This window comes from Cyprinodon tularosa, unplaced genomic scaffold (assembly GCF_016077235.1).
Source record: "Cyprinodon tularosa strain WSP-4 unplaced genomic scaffold, ASM1607723v1 ctg827, whole genome shotgun sequence".
NCBI lineage: Eukaryota > Metazoa > Chordata > Actinopteri > Cyprinodontiformes > Cyprinodontidae > Cyprinodon > Cyprinodon tularosa.
In genome coordinates, this window is record NW_024039593.1 from 41,061 (window position 1) to 60,738 (window position 19,678).

Here is a 19,678-nt window from a genome sequence, read left to right on the forward strand (position 1 = left end):
CCCCTCAGGAGGGGAAGCAAGTAAAAGCCAAGAGTCTTAATAAACAAGCAAAGGTTGTAATGATGTTGTATGCCGGTGCTAATGGGGGGGGGGGGATTGACACCTGAGGTAGAGCCATCCCCTCTAGTGGAGGCAATTACCAGATAGGTGTTGTATTAGTGTGTCCTGTACCGTTCTCATCGTGGACGCTGGCATCAGGGGTGCCCTGACGCTGAAGCTCGTCCTCCGGGGCCTCCGGGTAAATAATGGCCGTGTCTCCCTTCTGGAGCATCTCCTCCACCAGGGCGTCTGTGCTCACGTCATCCTCGCCGTCTGAAGCGCAGTCTTCCTTCACTGCAAAACAGACAAACTCATTACAGTCAAGCCCTTCGTTGATTGTCGCCTTCTTTGGCAGCTATATGTTAAATGTGATCAGGTAATGAAACGATGCAGGCGAAGCGGCGCTTACAGTCAAAGCTCTTGATAGTCACATTTTCAGCAAACTGGAAAAAAAAAGCATGCGGTATCAGGAAGAAAGGAAAAAAAAAAACATCCTGACGTTCACAAAAGGATGAGAAAACTCATTAGCATCAAAGGCCGGGGGCGGCTGGATGAGCACGCCGTTCTTTGTGAGTACCGTAAGGCGAACCTTTAGGTGAGACACTTGTTGTGACTGGGACTCGTAATTAGGTGATGAATCTTGTCCGCTTGTGTTGCAGCAGACGGACGTGCTCTCAGGTGAGGCTCGGGACTTCAGAGTGAGTTTGGAAAAAGAGCTAGGTGTGTTTTTTTTCCATCCTCATCACCCGAACCGTGGCTTGGAAGTGGAACGGGCGGTAATTACCGGAGCGTAACCCGAGGACGCAGCTTAGCAGGCATGAAAGCTTCCTTCCTTCTCTTGATCTCAGCTCTCCTTGTACTACCTGAGGTGGGTGCGGGACCCAGGTACAGCATGTCAGCAATTAAATGGAGTACCCGTTCCTCTACGGATGTGTTAGTGCGTCTCTGTGGATCATTACAGAGAATAATTACCGGGTCGAGCCTCGAGCTACAAGTAAAGTTAGCCTGCTGTGGATACAGCCGTGTTGTTAACTGGGCAGATGTTTTATAGACTCCCTCTGCTTAGTGGAGATTGGAGAATTGTGTTTTGTGAATTGGGTACAGTATGTGTATACATAGCACAGATACACATACATGTGTATCTGTGCTTTGAGAGACAGGGCCAGCTGTGCTCTCCTCAGAGACGGGAACAGGTGTAGCACTTCATGACTCTCCGACGCACAGCGAATACCAGTAGTCTCTCAAACAAGCCTCGCTCTGGCTTCCTCTGGTGCACCTTAACAAAGCCACAGAGCAACACAACGGCAGTCATTTGTTGCTATGGTTATTGAAGGGTGCCGGAGGAAGCCTCCTGGCCTGTTGCGGCCCTCCGAGGGATCATCAGGACAAAGAGGCCGTCTTTGTGTGGGTGTGTGAAGTAGGAAGAAGCAGCAGGTGCTCAGAAAGTTCCACCTTGAATTCTGTATCATTAAATAAAGCTTCTCTCCCACAGTTTGAGGAGGATCAGCATTAGCCTGAGATACATTAATTACACAACCTAAAGGAAATGCTTTGGAAGTTTGAGGAGAAAGGGCTTATTGGGTTTCAGGCTTAGGCTGAAAAAATAAGTAAACACAGTAGTAGCCATCGAAAATAGCCCTTCCCAGTCAAATGGTAGCCAAATGGCAGGCCACTTCCCTACAGACCCTTTCACTGAATAACAGGGTCTGACCAGGATATTATGCTTCTCTTTAGGTCTTAATGTCAACAAATAATGACAGAATATTTTAATACAAAGTTTGAAAAAGGAATTGTAGGGGACCAGCCAAGGGCCCATCAAGAAAAAAAGGAAATCTTGAATGGCTACTACTGTAGAGCGCTGTGTAATATTGAGGTATTTTTACACCATAAACCGCAGACCTCAGTTAAACTCAGGAGATTTCCCATGATAGCCCAGAGCAAGGATTGGTCAAGACATGACCACTCGCTAAAACTCTCAGGACATTAATCAGAAATGCGACCAAGGGTAACTGTAGAGAATCTGAAGAGATGCACAGCCGATGTAGGACAATTTGTAGACACAACCCATATCAGTTCAGTCTACCAATCTGGACACATTGGAAGACTGAAAAAAGAAAACTATAAGAAGTTTCATCTAAGCCAAAAAACCTGGTCGGTTTAAATCAAATTCAACCACCACCTTGCGTAGAAGATTCCACCGTATGTAGCCTTGCATTCGCTGTCTCCTTGGTTAAACAGAAGGCAGGATTGTGGTGTGGAATTGGTTTTCTTTAGCAAGGTCAGGTTTAAATGACGAGATTGGTGCAGTTCTGGGAGAAAACTTGCAAAAGGTTGCAAAATACTCGAGACTTGGGATGGAAATGATTTTCCAGTTGGTATACCACCCTTTACATTCAGCCTACAGATCCAGTCCAAGTCTGAGCATAAATCAACCCAGAGTCTCTGACAACACTTAAAAATAGACGTTCAAAGACACTCTTCGTTGAAACCAGCTGAGCTTAAGCAAGTTCACAAAGTACTGGCAAAAACTTTGGTTTCTAGATGTGAAAAGGAGGCAGGAACAGATCCTAAAGACCCAAAGGTCTAACTGACTAAGTTAAGTCAGAACCTCTGATTGATTGCCTTCCTCTTCACAATTATACATTACTTTATGCCAGTTTTTCTCATAAAATACCAGTTAAATACATAAAGGTTAAAGGTTTGGACATAACAGAATGAGACAAAGAGGTTTTATACAGTTAATCTCGCTTGTTTAACGGTGTTGGGAATTGTGACATGTGAGGAAGTGCTGATCAGACTGGGATTTTCTCTCTCACGCACATTAAAACACACAGATTCCCCTCAAGGCTACAGAACGGGGAGTTGCGATTTGTTCTCCTCATTGTGCTCTTTTTTTTCCAAGTCCAGGAGGGTCTCAGCATTGCTGAGGTGGCTCTCTGTTATCAGACTGCTCCCTCTGACACGAAACATCACGCAGGGCGCTGATATGCTGACGCAGGGATGTAAACGCACCGCTGCACACGTGGAAGATCAGTTAAAAGAGCTCCATAGAGGTTCAAAAGACAACTCAAGCACATGTTCATGCGAAAAATGGCAAACCACCTACTTTGTTTTCTTCTTTTCCTGCTTTTGTCTCATCCTACATCCTACCCTGGTCAATTCATGACCCAACAGCTAAAATATATTGTCTTCTAGAGCATGACAGAACAAAAAAGGAAATAATTCAAAATATCAAACATTAGTGGAGCAACTAATTTCTTTATTTCGAAGCAACTGGAGACAGACTGAAGGAGAGGCTGTTCAGGAATCAGGAGAGGAATGATTTGCTTATCCTTGGCTGGGCGCTATCAAACAAGGATTTCTTTCCAACCCTCTAGAGAGGGCTTGCTCTTTTGTGCATCTCTGACAACACGTCAACGCATTCAGGAATGTAAAACTACTCTCAGGGTATGTCTCTACTGGCTCTGTAAACTGAGAGACACGAGTTTTAATTAATGTCTTGATGCATCTCAATAATCCAAGCAGACAAATCCTTCAAAAGTTGAGTAAGTCTTCTATGTTGAAATGTTTCGTCTCTCTTCCAAGAGAAATCTTCAAGAAGGGAACTCAACTTTTTTTTAGACTTTTAATTGATGTCTTGATTAATCTCAGAAAGTCTCTGGGAGTCTATAGATGGGGTTTTCTCTGCTTAAATGTTTCATCTCTTCTCTAAGTCTTTTGGATGTGAGCTCATCTTCTTTGACCTTTGATACATCTTTTCATTTCATTCAAAATACCTCAAGCTGAATTACTTCAGAGCATACTTTCTTTAGGTCTTGCCACAGACTTTGCCCTGTTTGAGTCTTTAAAAAGTACTTCAAACTTCCCTTAACACATTCAGAATGCCTTATTTTTGGGGAATCTACTGGCTAAAAAGTGAATACTAAAAGAACAGAAATCATCTTCTCTACCATCTTTCCAAAACTGGCTTATTACACTGTTTGTTTATTGGCTTAGAGAACTATGTTATTAAAAATAACTCTAGACATGTGGCTCTTTTTGATTCATCAAATCTGTAATTTGATGATTAATCAATAGGTATATTGTAAAAAGCAAAGCAAATATGTGCATTCACTTGTTTCGTTTAGTGGGTTGTTTTGTGTTTATGTACAAACCCGACCACACATGACTGGGTTGGTATGAATGGCTGATGAATCAATATGTGCGTCTACAGGTATCAGTGTAACGGAAAGGTTGTAAAGGGGTTTTTATGTCTATATGAAAATATTGCATCTTACTTTTTTGTGCAACGGAGAAATAAAATCACATTTAAAAGAGTACTGCCATGGACAACTGTGTCTTGATACATCTTTCCGATAGGGATGCACGATATTGGGATTTAGGCCGATATCCGATATGCCGATATTTTAAAACTCATGTAGCCGATAACCGATATCGATACCGATGTTAAAGCTGGACAAAAATAAGTAGTCATTGAAAATAGCAGTTTTGTTATCCATTTCTGACACTTTGAAAAATAATATACTCAAATATATTTTCATATGCTGATGTCAAATTGATTTTTAAAAACGTGGTATCGATCTATTTTACTTTCAAAATCTCGTGAAATTTCATCGTTCTGTTACAAACTCTGGTGATATTTTGCAAATTCTTGTGAGATTTTGTTAGTAAAGTAGATCGATACCGCGTCAATATATCAACATATAAAAATATGGCAAAATTTCGTGAATTTTCGGGGGATTTCGTAGCATAACGATGACATATAGCAATATTTCATTAGTAAAAGAGATTGATATGGTGTTTTTAAATGGCAATATATCAGCATATGAAGATATTGTGATATTTTAATGTATCAATATTTTTCCCTCGTCTTTAGAAGTTTTTAAGTCTGTAAGAAAGAAGTTTTTGAGGAAGAAGTATTTTATTTTATTTTTTAGACTTTAGAAACTCAGAAGCTGATCAAATATCGGGTTAAATATCGGTGGGGTGGCCGATGTCCGATACTCAGTTTTAAGGCCGATACCGATAGGGGGCCGATTATATCGTGCATCCCTACTTTCCGATGTTCTACCTCATTCTGAGGGGTTGTCTTAATGACAAAATGTGAAAATGTCTAAAAGTGGGAGAACTGAGAGAAACGGCCCATATATCCAGACTTTCACCATCATTTGGTGCCACAGCTCTTCAGCTCCACCCTGCTCTTTCACTCAGATGTAATCATTCTCTCCTACTCATTAAATGTAAAGGAGAAGCCCTCCTGGGTCAGCGCTCCCTCTACATGTCCCTCCCAACACGGGGCCGCTTCGCCTCTACATAATCATTTAGGAGTAAATGAGTAATGACAGTGAGGAGGGGGCCCGTCATACCTTATAATCAAGAAGAATGATTCAGAGCAAGAGGAATAGTGAGTAAGACTGTAAGAAAGAAAAAAGGAAAAAAAAGATGGGGGGTAAACAAAGTTAAAGTGCTGTGAAAATCCACCTCTCTGGTTTTGGAGCTCTGAAGTCTCATGAGAAGGAATGTCAGGGCTTTAATTTGAAGCAAACGCAGCTCTGCGGAGAAGAAGATTGCTGGGTGGTGGTCAGTTTTTCAAGGCCACACCAGAGAATCTGTTCTCCCAACAGATTAGACGAAAGACATGTTTGCTTAAAGAGCCGAGGCTTTCCCAGTGTCTCACCGGGCCCATCCACGCTGACAGCTGACATGCAGCAATGGGGGGTAAAGAAGAGCCAATGTGAGTGAAAGCAAAACACCCCATCAGGCACAAGCGTGGAGCGCAGCCAGCTAACTGAGCTGTTTCAGTGCAGCTCATGCTTTTGAAGTGTTTCATGTTCTCAAGCCTGAGCCAAAGCCCAAGACATTATTCTTCCTCCAACTTTCCTCTTATGCAAGGAGGCGCAGCTGGAGAGCCCGAAAGCGACAGGCGGGTCTGCTCTGTGCTCAGGTCTGTGGTCTAACTGTGCAAGTACAGCTAGTGTCACAGTGCAACTGAAACCATGAGGCCGAAACTGAAGAAAACTCATCTGAGTGGAACTTCTAAAAAAAAAAACAACAACAAAAAACATCTCTCCCAAAACCAAGAGTGAGACGTCGCCGGACGTTTCCAGACTTATCAGCTTGAATTCTCTCCCTTCCTGCTGCCCATGTTCCTCTCATGCTGAGAAATTACGGCCGACACCTGCAAACAAAGAGCCTTGTGACATTTTTTTGGTCTGATTACCTGCCATATGTGCAAGCCACAGTTGTTGGCACCGGTCTGAGGCTACCTAGGTGACCTCATGCAGCAGAGAGGCCTTGAGCCTGGGCTTAAACCCTGCCGTCCTTCAGCGCCCGCCATTGTTTTGGAGACGGCAGAGGAGGCGTGACGTAAGCGCTTCCTGAAGTAGTGAGCTGCCTCTGATGCCACTTCCACATGGTTGGAGGTAAAAAGGAGTTCATGGCGGACTCTGGAATGCCCACCAGTGCTGTAAAGCTCTCCGCCGACGCTTCGCTTGAAAGGCCGTTTTGTGTGTTTGAAGGTCTCTCTCTGTGTTGGCATTGTCTTTGTTTAATGTCACGCTTCCTGCTTTAGTTTCAAACCCTCTGCGTGTAGTACCTGTTTCCTCACTCTCTGTTTCACAATGAGACAAAGCCGCCGTGTACCGACGTGCAGATGTTAGGCTGGCATTTCTCAGCCTAGACCAGGTCTCACCGCCGTAGGTCGGAGTGGATCATGACCCACCGGCAGAAAACCATCCAAACCTCCTGGTTTAGTCCAATAATAATTGACCTTTACTGATCTTACATTGGAGATTTTTCCTTGGGGAGTAGTTGGCTGCCACCGTGGCAGCCTGTGGGAGTGGGGCTCAAACTCAGAACATCAGGATTCCAAGATCTATGCCCTAACCCCCAGGCCGCCACTCCCCCAAACAAATTCTATACAATTACAAGCTTCATTGTTTTGTTTTTTTGTGATTTCATATTATAGACAAACGCACTGAAGCACAAAGGAGAAGGTAAAATAAAATATTAAATATTACAAATAAAAATCTTAAAAATATAATGTCCATTTGTATTTAGAAGTTCTAATACCCTTATTAAGGTCCACTGCAGCCAACTGCTCTCTGCAATAGAGTATTAGGGACATATTATTAAGCCTTTTTTTTTTATTATTATGAGAATAAAATCATAATATTACAAGAATAAAGACTACGGAAGAGGATTAGGGCCACTGAAAAAAAAAAAAAGTTAACAGATTTTTTTTATTTTATTTCAGTATATCATGGGAAAAAAGTCAGAATTCTGACTTTTTTCTCAGAATTCCGACTTTTTTTATTGTCAGAATTCAGTCCGAATTCTGAGATTAAAGTCCGAATTCTGAGAAAAAAGGTCCGAATTCTGAGATTAAAGTCAGAATTCTGAGAAAAAAGGTCCGAATTCTGAGATTAAAGTCAGAATTCTGAGAAAAAAGGTCAGAATTCTGAGATTAAAGTCAGAATTCTGAGAAAAAAGGTCAGAATTCTGAGATTAAAGTCAGAATTCTGAGAAAAAAAGTCAGAATTCTGAGAAAAAAAGTCAATTCTGAGAAAAAAGTCAGAATTCTGACTTTTTTCTCAGAATTCTCAGAATTCCGACTTTTTTTATTGTCAGAATTCAGTCCGAATTCTGAGATTAAAGTCAGAATTCTGAGAAAAAAGGTCCGAATTCTGAGATTAAAGTCAGAATTCTGAGAAAAAAGGTCCGAATTCTGAGATTAAAGTCAGAATTCTGAGAAAAAAGGTCCGAATTCTGAGATTAAAGTCAGAATTCTGAGAAAAAAGGTCCGAATTCTGAGATTAAAGTCAGAATTCTGAGAAAAAAGGTCAGAATTCTGAGATTAAAGTCAGAATTCTGAGAAAAAAGGTCAGAATTCTGAGATTAAAGTCAGAATTCTGATAAAAAAGGTCCGAATTCTGAGATTAAAGTCAGAATTCTGAGAAAAAAGGTCCGAATTCTGAGATTAAAGTCAGAATTCTGAGAAAAAAGGTCAGAATTCTGAGATTAAAGTCAGAATTCTGAGAAAAAAAGTCAGAATTCTGAGAAAAAAAGTCAATTCTGAGAAAAAAAGTCAATTCTGAGAAAAAAGTCAGAATTCTGACTTTTTTCCCATGTAAACTGAAATAAAATTTTAAAATCAGTTAACTTTTTTTTTTTTTTCCAGTGGCCCTAATCCTCTTCCGTAAAAGACATTCAAATGTGATGGCTTTATTCTCATGTTATGGCTTTGAATCTGGTTATCAGAATCAGATATACTTTAATAATCCCAGAGGGAAATTACTTTTGTTACACGCTCCAGTTACAGTTTTATACAATATATACACACATTCAACTATACAATATAATAAAGATAAAAAATAAGAATAAAAAGACATAAAATATATACACATATAGCTCTTCTGTATATATATCTGTAGGTATATCTATGCATATGTAAATACTAAATCCAAATATAGTGAAAATCCAAGTAAAGTGATACGTGGCGTGCAAAAATAGTGCATAAATGTCAATTATGGGGGGGGCTGAATCACTTGAGGGAGGCGTTATAGAGATTAATGACCACAGGTACACTGCAAAAACAATCCAGAAATAAGTAAAAAATGGCTTAAATTAAGTATATTTAGCCCTAATTTGAGCAGGTTAATAAGATGATCTGCCAATGGAATGAGTATTTTCACTCTTAAAATAAGATAGTTAGATAATATTTACTTGAAATAAGACGATAAAATAGTTTTTTCTTATTTTAAAAGGAAATTGTCTTGTTCCATTGGCAAAGTGTCTTACTTACCTCCTCAAATCAAGGAAAAACGCACTTATTTTAAGAAAAAATAACTTATTGAGATTTCTATTTTTTGCAGTGTAGGAATGATTTCCTGTGGTGCATCTGGGTAGGAGGAGTCTTCTGCTTATGACATTATTCTCATATTGATTCAGCTTTATTCTCCTAATATTGCAACTTCATTTACCGTTACTTTATTTTTGTTGTGTCCTGGCTACATTAATGGAGCAAAATAATTCTTGTGATGTTGCAACTTCATTTCATAATGATAATAATAATAATAATGACTGTTCTCTCACTGATGCAAATGTATTCTCATGTTCTGAGTTTATTCGCATAATTTGCATCTTAAAGGTGTGGCGGAGGATTTTCGTGAATTTTTCAAAAGGCCCGCCCTCTCCACTTTAAAAAAAAATAATGTACATGCACAAACATGTACCTGCTCCCGAGCAGGAAGGCCTATTAAACGCATGTGAGAGCGTGCACGAGCCCGTTTCTCCTCGTGCACGCTCTGTTTAAAAATTGCCATTTAAATCTCTTATACAAGCTTACTTTCCAAAGAAGATTTGCAATTTTTCCACTCTGTCAGACTCTCCTCCATCGGTAAGTGAAAATGGGGACGAGCACGTAAACATATCACCAGAATAGTTAAAAATTAGGAGGACCATTTTTATATTTATATGATCAATCTGGAAAAACAATGTCCTCCACTACAGTATACCTTTAATTCTTGTATTGTTACATTATTCATGCTAAAATTCATTCTCATAATCTTGCGACTTTGTTCTCATAATAATTTTACTTTATTCTTTAATTATTGATTAATGCAATGTTATGATTTTATCAATTTGACCTACTACTTTAACACTAGCATTAGAACTTTATTCTCATACTATTGTGACTGTTTTCATGGTTTGATATATATATACATATTTATATACCTATTTATACTTATTTCTCTTAGTACTTCCCTAATACTCTGTCGTAGCCTTCACATGTCACCCTATATGTATAAAAATGATTCTCTGCCATCTAGTTCTTCTGTTAAGGCCTCAGAGGCTTGGTAGTGACACCTATCTAAGCCCCAATGTTCACCCACACTAACATGCCAGGAAAGGGCAGGATTTAACCCTTTAAAGCCCGATCCAAGAATAAAACAAAACAGAAAATTACTTTTTTTGGTTTGAAGTCCTTATTTGGCCTTTTAACAAAATATGTAAAAAGAAAAAAAAAACAGAAATTCATTTTTGATATTAATAATTTATTGCTATGCGATAAGTCAAGATTATTTTTTGTGTAGTCTTCTACTGGCTGTTATCAGGTATATCTGATTGTGTACAATAGGATTTTGAGCAAAGTTTTTACCATTAAATTATGCAAAAGGTGTCAGACGCAAAACATTTCAGAAACCGTATGTATCAAATATGATACATTTGGCATTACAGAGTTAATAATGGAAGGAACTATTCACCTATGGGTATCCTCAAAGAGCGGAAGAGATCCACAACTAATGGAACAAAAAAAACTAAGAAGACAACTATAGTTCAGCATTTTGGAAATTTGGTGGAGTTTTACCTTCCAGCTAGCCTGACGTAGTCCTACTCAATTCTAGTCAGAATCTGAGTCTGATGCTGCTCCATAGAGCTGTGATTATGGGGCGTGTTTCGAACGAACCAGGAAAAAAAATGCCTCTGCACTCAATTGGATAGACCTACAACCAATAAGAGCAACGGAGTGCGTGACGTATGTTAAGCGACGCATAGTTGTTGTCAACAAAAATCAAAGCGTGCAGTTGCACGCCTAGAATAAGAAGATGAGCCTTGATCGCGTTTCTCTGTTCCTCTTTTAAAATTAATTTGCTGTCGATATCTTCTAGAACAGACCTAATAGCAGAATCTACACACCTCAACTCTCCAGCGGCAGCCATTGTTTTTGTCAACCAAGCGCGCTTTGGTCACATGGTTGATTACGTTACTGATGATCATCTGTCCATCATCGTATAAAGCCCGCCCTGACAATTTGATTGGTCCGCCAGATATTGTGCTAGCATACTCGCGCTACTGTTGAGCAATGCCAGACCGAACTTCCCGACCTCAAACGTTGTGGGCGGGACTAAGTTCGGAATGGCACCCAGGCTACCTTCCAGCGGCATTGCTACCCCAAACATACAATTAGAGCTACAATGGAATAGTTAAGAAAGCATTTTATGCATCCAAATGGCCTAGTCAAAGTCCTAAACCAGGATTTTAAATGTAAAACTGGTAAAGAAAGGAAGTCCTGAGTCAGTTCCACCTCTCTATGTTGGCCAAACACAGGAAATACATGCAAATGTGTGGTTCCCACCTGGAAAGATTTATAAAGTTAGGAGCACTAACGGCCCTGTTGGCCTCTCAGGCTGCAGTGAGGTCTCACCTGGGTCCCAGCTGGGCACGCCCGGGTGCTCGTCATCTGGCAGGGTGCTGTCGCAGTCTGCCCCGTCTGCCAGGCTGCCTTCTTCCTCCACGATGTGCAGCTTGTCCTCATCGTCCGACTCCGAGCCCGCCTCCAGCACATTGTTGTAGTTGGTCACTGCGTGACAAGAAACAAGGAGATTTCTGATTAACCAGACGCTCTGCTTTATAAACACCTGTGTGTGTTTTCTGTAATTATGAGTGCTGGGAGTGAAAGGTTAAAGTCTGTCCAGGTTAAATACATGTAGCCTGCTGTTTTAATGTCAGAACGATTAAAAAAGGGACTGCAGAGGGGGCAGTGATTAAACAACTGCAGCAGATGAGATGAAACTTGAAGTGACCTCCATGGGGGGAACAAAAGGGCGGAATAAACTAGCTAAGACGCCAACAACCTGGTGAACTGGGCCTTTAGAGAGACGTCTCACCCAGTGGTGCAGACTCACTGGTTTCAGCGCTGCGTGGGAGGCGGTGTGATGTGGTCGCGCATGTTATGGGCTGGAGAGACGGGGGTTATTACAGGGAGGACGTTTTCCTCACACACACTTTTTTTTTTTTCAGCTACGTGTGCGTTTGTTGTTCCCGCGTCTTCTTTTCATTTCCCTCCGTCTCTCAATTCCACCTGGGCTTTCATTGCCTCCCCCGCCTCCCCCTCCTCTCCCTCCCGCCCGCCTCCCCCTGCTCCGCTGAGAGAGCTACAGATCCTCTCAGAGGCCAAATCAATTCTCCAGTGAGAGCCGCTCAGTCAGCAGAGGGCCCGGGCTGCCAGCGCTCCAACTACCTCTCACATCCACACACCACCTGCATTCACTCACTGAATGCCAGTACAAAGCACCTGAGCGTAGTATTTTTTTTATTTATTCTCTACCTATCTCCACGCTCCCCTACCCTCGTCGCCCACCTCTTTCTGAAGAGGCTGAAGGAGGTGGCGTATCAGGGAGAATTGTAAGCCTACGTTTCAATCAATGAGAACAGTTTGGGAGAGGTTTCTCCCTCTCTTTAAGCGCCGACCGGGTCGTTACAGCCGCCTCTGTTGGACCTGCGTGGTTCAGCCTGAGGAGGGGGGCGGCGGCGATGGAGGGAGATGCTCCGTTATTTGTTGAGCCATTCTTGATGGTCATGAAATCCTATCAGGGTTCATCAGGAGTTTCATCCTCAGCTTTTACTTCCAGGCGATCATTTTAGGTGTGATTCCTAGCTCACAATGTTTTTGCACCACAAACTGTAAATCTGCACTTAACTGAAGGAGGGCAACTAAATATGCATCGTTTTGAATTCCAGATAAAATGCCACAGATAGATGTTCTCCATTCCATCTGTTTTACACCTGAGCTGTTTTGTATGGGGTTACTTTTGTTCCAATATTGTTGCAAGCAAAAAACATGGTTTGTAAATCGAAACTTGGGGGAAAAAACATCAGTTTGCTTAATGGAAACGTGAAAAACATGGATTCTAAATGTAATTGATGAAAATGGAAAAAGGTCAAGAAAATATTCTGCTTTTTTTCTTAGATTACATTTTTTTTAACAATTAATTTTTTCAGTTTTTGTTTTTTTTATTGTTTTATATTCTTTAATGTTATATACACTGTGTTTTCAAATGTAATTTTTTTTAAATGTTTAATTTTCTGCTGGAGTTTTATGAACAGTATTATCTCAAACATGCGCTTCACTTTCGTCCACGTAATATAGAAATCTGTCTTCGTTTTTCACAAAACTGAAGAGGATGTGATGTCGCAAAATGCTTTTGAAAAAAAATCTATTCGTAAAACTATCTGAAAAAAGAGAAATTTTAAAAAATAACATCTGAAAATGTAAAATCTAAAAAAAAAAGACATCTTAAAAGAACAGTAGTTACTCAGAAAACCATTTATGATTAAGTTTTTTTCAAAGTTAAATCTCTAAGTGGCATTTCTTTGTCTTAATTTGCAAAACATGTTCTGTGATTGCAAAAAAAATGGCAAAAAATGCATTTTAAGATGATCCAAGCAAATTGAATGTACAAAGCTGAAAGAGGAAACCTTCAAAGCTGCTGCAAAAGGTTTCTTTTCAAAGTTTTGACACCGGCGACATCACAAGGTACTGACTCAGAGGGCTAATAAGAGACGGACATCACACTTGTTGGATTTGTATTTTTAAACCATTTCATAAACCAGCCATCCATCCTCTATTGGCCCTGTCCTTCAGGGTTATGGGAGCTACTGGTGCCAATTCTCAGCTGTCTTTGAGCAAAAAGGAAGCCAGTCTATCGGAGGGACCGTATCCTCACAACAGTTACGATTATGGGGGAAGCCAGAATAGCCAATATGATCCCAGAGATACACTGGGAGACTGTTGTTCATGTCATCAGAGCCTTAGGATTCTAACCCAGGACCTTCTTTCTGCCACAAATTGTACCGCCATGCAGCCCAGTATCATAAACCCTGCAACCTCACCCTTTCATATCACAAATATTGCTTGAATTTGAGCCGAAATACAAAAATTCTGTTGAAATTCTGTTCCAAAATTAGGAAGAAAATGGTTAAAGGGTATGAATACTTAGCCCGAAATCTTTTAACCACACTATTCAGACTCATTTTCTGTAGGATTTATTAGGTAAACGCTGCAAAAACGATCCACACTGCAAAAAATGGAAATCTAATGAAGCAATTTTTACTTAAAATATGTGCATTTTTTCTCCAATTCAGTTCGAAAGTGAGACACTTTACATTTAAAATAAGAAAAACAATTGCATTGTCTTATTTCAAGTTCATATTATCGAATTATCTTATTTTAAGAGTAAACACTGGAAAAAATCAAAATCTATATAAGTCATTTCTTCTTAAAATAAGTGCATTTGTTCTTAAATTGAGAAGGTTAAAGAGACATTTTGCCAATGGAACAAGACCATTTACATTTAAAATAAGAAAACTCAATTATATTGTCTCATTTTAAGTGCATTTTATCTAAATATCTTATTCTAAGAGTAAAAATGCTCATTCCATTGGCAAATAATTTCATTTACCTACTCAAATTAAGGGTAAATACACTTAATTTAAGAAAATTTTTACTTATTTTTAGATCGTTTTTCCAGTGAAGATACTAATTTAATTGGCAAATCATTGTATTTAGAAATTAAGACATTTTTACTTATTTCTAGATAATTTCTGCAGCGTAGAAATAACTTAAAATTTCTTAAATTAAGTGTATTCACCCTTAATTTGAGCAGGTAAATGAGATAGTTTGCCAATGGAATGAGTAAATTTATTCTTAAAATAAGATAATTAGATAAAATGCACTTGAAATAAGACAATGCAATTGTGTTTTCTTATTTTAAGTGTAAATTGTCTTGTTTCATTGGCAAAATGTCTCTTTTAGCTCCTCAATCCAAGAACAAATGCACTTATTTTAAGAAAAAATGACTTATCTAGATTTAGATTTTTTGCAGTGAACACTGCATAAATGATCTCAAAATGAGTAAAAATGTCCTAAATTAAGGGTATTTACCCTTAATTTGAGCAGGTAAATAAGATGATTTGCCAATGGAATGAGTATTTTTACTCTTAAAATAAGGTATCTAGATAAAATGCACTTGAAATAAGACAATGCAATTGTTTTTTTTCTTATTTTAAGTGTAAATTGTCTTGTTCCATTGGCAAAGTGTCTAATTTAAATCCTTAATTCAAGAAAAAATGCACTTATTTTAAGAAGAAATGACTTATTTAGATTTCATTTTTTTGCAGTGAACAAAGCAGCCTCACATGACACTTGGCCACACTCCTCACTGGAAAAAATCTTCATCTAGATAAGTCATTTTTTCCTAAAACAAGTGCGATTTTTGTTGAATTGAGGAGGTAAGTGAAACTATTTACCATTGGAACAAGACAATTTACATTTAAAATAAGAAAAACCCTGTTTCCTTGTCTTATTTCAAGTGTATATCATCTAATTTCCTTATTCTGAGAGTAAAAATCCTCATTCCATTGGCAAATCCTCTTATTTTCTGCTCAAATTAAGGGTAAATGCCCTTTATTAAAGACATTTTGACTTATTTCTAGATTGTTTTTGCACTCCTCCCTTCCCGGTCCCCCCCATCTTATCTCCAGGAGCAACTCCACCAGCTGATATATTGTCTGCTCGGCTTTAAACAGAAGGTACTTTAGGATGAGTCGGAGAGGCTGTTTGGGGGTTCAGAGCCACTCAGGTGTGGAGCTGAGGTCAGCGATTACAAAGGCAACCCTCCCCGCCAGCAGCAGCAGCAGCAGCGAGGGAAAATGATCAACTATAAAGCTTTAGAAAGAAAAATCAATTCCCTGCAGCAAGCATGACGGTTAGGCTGGGAGCCTCCAAGTGCAGCAAAGGGACTGAGGGGGGGGTGGAGGCGGTCTTCCTGTGCCAAATGGTCAGTGTTGTTCAAACCCAAGTGTGTGTTCCTACACCTTGCACCAACAAAGGCTGCGGTGCCTTTTGGCCGACCGGCTGAGCGTTTGGACAGCTGCTCTCATTAGCGCTAACATGCTAGCACGCAACAGGAGGACGACTCCTACGCATCTGAGAGAGAGAGAAGGCATCAGGAGGTGGAGGAGGTGACGAGCTTACTTCTGAAAAGTTTGCTTTTTCTACATAGGCTGCAATGTGTTCAACACCTGAGAAAATAGCACGGCTCAGATCCCGACTTCACAACACCCACACGCAAAGATCACATCCTGTAGATCTGGGTAAGAAGACGCCATCAACACAATCTCAGCGTCGTGCGTCCCCTGATTGGCTGAGATTTTTAGCAAATAGCTCAACTATATGAACTGGTGAGGCAGCATCAGACATGTCAAGTAAGCCTGTTGTAGGGGGGGGGGGGTGTTGTTATGGCACCTGCCAGCCTGTATCAGTTACCGGCGCTGGAATGAGAGACTGACTGGGCCAGGTTCTAAAACAGGTTGGACATTACTATGTTGGAAGCGCCGTATGTTCCTCCAGTCCGGTTCCCATTGTTGGTTCTCCATTTCTTAGTTCAGGTCGTCGTTATTTAATCCAGACCAGATTGGTGAACCGTTTCAGGAATTCCAAAGAGGAGGACTCGGACTCCGGCCGGTTGCTCAGTCCGGGTTTTCCGACACTGAGACATGTCAGATAAGCCGGGGATATCTCAACCTCCGTGGGAGTGAACTGGCACAGTGTTTTCTAGATAGTTGAGGTGTGAGTGGCTGGCTCTGCTAATTTTGACACAGAATAACACATAGAGCCTGTGAAGACCCGCATTAGTGTCTAAAAACAGCTTGTACCTTGATTCATTACCTATAAGGACAACTGTTAGCAACTTGAAACCTACACCTCTTCTGTGCAGCCCGTCGGTCCTGCACCAGAATGTGTAGGAGGTATGTCTGGAATGTCCAACCAAAACACTTTTCTCTGAGTTTGGCTCTTTAAGCCGAGGATCAAAGCCTCTGCTTTCTTCCTCTGTCTAATTTCCTTCATTCATCCTGACTGACACGTATTACATATTGCAATGCTGTTGCCCTGCCTGTGATCAGACAGATTGACTCATTGTAAGCACCAGCACCTCCTTACTTGCCCTTCTACCTTTGCTCTGTCTCTATATTTAGGTACAGGCTCCCTCAGAGAGGTTTGCACTTTTATCTCACTCTGAGCTCAGGTCCAGGCAGACAGCGGTAAAATGACCACAGGCATCCTCATAGAGGGGGAGACTCTGCCGTCTCAGAGTCTGCCCTCGCGGCTCTGCAATGCCATTTTCTCAGGAAAGGCAACCACTACAATAAACCAAACTCCTAACGACTGTAAAACAAAGCGGTGCCATTTAAAACCCTCAAGTATGCCGTCTCAAGGTGAGGCGCCTCGCTCGGCACAGAGGTAAAGGCTGAAAACACACGGCCTTCCTCCCGCCTAGTCAGGAAGGTCGGCTCAAGTGCCGATAATAACAGAACAAAAGGAATGGGGATTCTCCTGATTGGCTTGTTCAAAGGCTAACCAGGTCTGTATACAGCGGTGCACAGAGGCCACAAGATGATTTCCTGCAAGTTTAGCAGGATTGAAGCTTAGAAAATAGAACAGTCTTCTTTTTTTTCCCAGCCTTAAAGGAATAGTACACCAAAACATGATTAGCCTTCATTTTCTACTCACCCCCATGCTGAACAACACTCTGGAGTACTTTTTTGATATCTCAAATGCATCTGGAGATCTGGGAGGCTTCTTGCTGTCTGCTGACATTCAAATAATGGAGGTCTATGTCGCCCGAGGCAGAAAGGTCCATAAAAGTCCACAAAAAACGTGTCAATATTCCTCCATACTGCTCGTCCAATGTATTCCAAGTGTCCTGAGTGGGTAGCGTCCAGAATTTACTCGAAACGAAGTCATTTAGAATGTTTTTAGAGCATAAGCAGTAGTGTATAGGATTTCCTAAAAGTGCGTTCACGACTCTACGGAAACCGCGGCAGACCAAACCAGATGAAAGTGCGCATTCAGCTCGGCAAAGAACTCATGCTCTTCCTCAACACTGAAGTCCTCAGACATTTTTCTTTCGTTGTTTCTTTCTTTGCACAAGTAAACAGCACATTTCTTCTTCTACGCTTGCATTATCGGCAGAGCAGACGCTGAATGCGCACTTTCGGCTGGTTTGGTCTGCCGCGGTTTCCGTAGCGTCGTGAACGCGCTTTTAGGAAATCCTATACACTACTGTTTATGCTCTAAAAACATTCTAAATGACTTCGTTTCGAGTAAATTATGGACGCTACCCACTCAGGACATTTGGAATACATTGGACGAGCAGTATGGAGGAATATTGACACGTTTTTTTGTGGACTTTTATGGACCTTTCTGTCTCGGGCGCCATAGACCTCCATTATTTGAATGTCAGCAGACAGCAAGAAGCCTCCCAGATCTCCAGATGCATTTGAGATATCAAAAAAGTACTCCAGAGTGTTGTTCAGCATGGGGGTGAGTAGAAAATGAAGGCTAATCATGTTTTGGGTGTACTATTCCTTTAAGACCGATTGCTAAAACTTCCCCAGGCAATGTCAAGAGATTCTTACTCATTCGGCTAAGTAGGCAAAAAGCAGAAGCTTTGGGTTAAAAATAGCCCCCAGGACCACTGAGAATTAGTCACTCTTTCATTCTGCATTTACCCTCTTCACAGCTTCTTTAGAACTCAAAGGCCTTTCTTGATATTAACTAATAAACAAATGTTAAGTCAAAATCAACAACCTGTGGAGCAGACCCCTCAGTAGGAAGCCGTTTGGAAGGTGATCAGAAGACAATGGACTCTTGTCTTCCTAATGAAGCTGATCAAGGTTTCAGCATGTGAGCTGATGAGCCTCCGTGGGTCACTCAACCACCATCTAATGAACGCTTTTCATGATAACGCTAATGCTAATGGTAGCTATTGTTCCCCTAATCTACATGATGATACCTGGACCTGCAAAGAAAGTCGGTGGGTGTTAATGAGGGGAAGGAAATGTGTAAAAGCCTGAACTGTGCCTCAGAGGTTTTCAGATTATAGAGAAGAGCTTTAACCTGGCCTGTTGTTGTGGTCTGCCTGTCAGGCCATGTGTTTTATTACTCATCTTTCCTCCCAATAATGCCACTATAGCTAAATGGCACCCAGACTGTATCAGTGGGTGTGAATGAATGTGACTGCTGATGGTTCTTTCTCTCTGAGGCTAATGAGCACAAACACACTGTTCCACTGAACGTCCTCTAAGGGTTCTGGCTCCTCGATGCTTTTCTAAATAAGGGCAGGTGGGCTGGTAGTGTCTTCACGCCACACACACACAATCCAAAGCAATGCCTCGGCCACCAAGTTTACTCTAGTCTCCCAACCTTTGTTTATGTTGGAGGTGAGACAGCCCCATCCAAGGTAATAACTCCGCTACACCTAAGTCAGAGTGTGTGGTCTGCATGTGAAGCTGGTGAGAGAGACGGCGTGTTGTTTCTAGTCGCCACGGGTGATCACGTGATCAAAGCCGCAATCAAAGTCATTAATCTCACGTTTTCCAAATACCGTGACTGGATTGGATCGACAAAAGTTAAAAACCCAATTTTTAAACAGCGCTCTTTGAAGCGGTAGCTGGTAGAATATGACTTATGCTGCGTTCACACCGGGGGCAGCAAAAGCAGCAAAATCGCGTCTGCTGCTTCATTTTTGCTGCTTGCACCAGTGAATTCTGACGCGCGTCTGAAGCAGCTTTGCTGCTCTCGCTGCGCGGTCCAAAAGTGGCTCTGACGCGCGTTGGGCGGAGCTTCACTATCCTTTCTCTGCCTTGCAGCTATATTTGCTGTGATCAGTGGGAATAAATTAGTTTTAATATGTTTTTAAGTGAGAAAATACACCTGAAAACTTCATCAGTGGAGTCAGTTCATCCAGATTACAATCCTGCCTCCCACTGTTATTTCTGTCGGAGCCGCTCAGAC

At 41.0% G+C, this 19,678-nt stretch overlaps 1 protein-coding gene across 1 annotated transcript in view; it reads right to left on the reverse strand.

Moving 5' to 3' along the window:
• zeb1b (zinc finger E-box binding homeobox 1b) overlaps positions 1–19,678 on the reverse strand; it is an 88,450-nt gene that overhangs the window by 14,982 nt on the left and 53,790 nt on the right. The window contains exons 2-3 of the mRNA XM_038272384.1: positions 11,246–11,401; positions 172–333 (exon numbers count right to left, since the gene is read on the reverse strand). Coding sequence (XP_038128312.1) covers positions 172–333; positions 11,246–11,401 — 318 coding nt within the window. The remainder of the gene's footprint in view (positions 1–171; positions 334–11,245; positions 11,402–19,678) is intronic.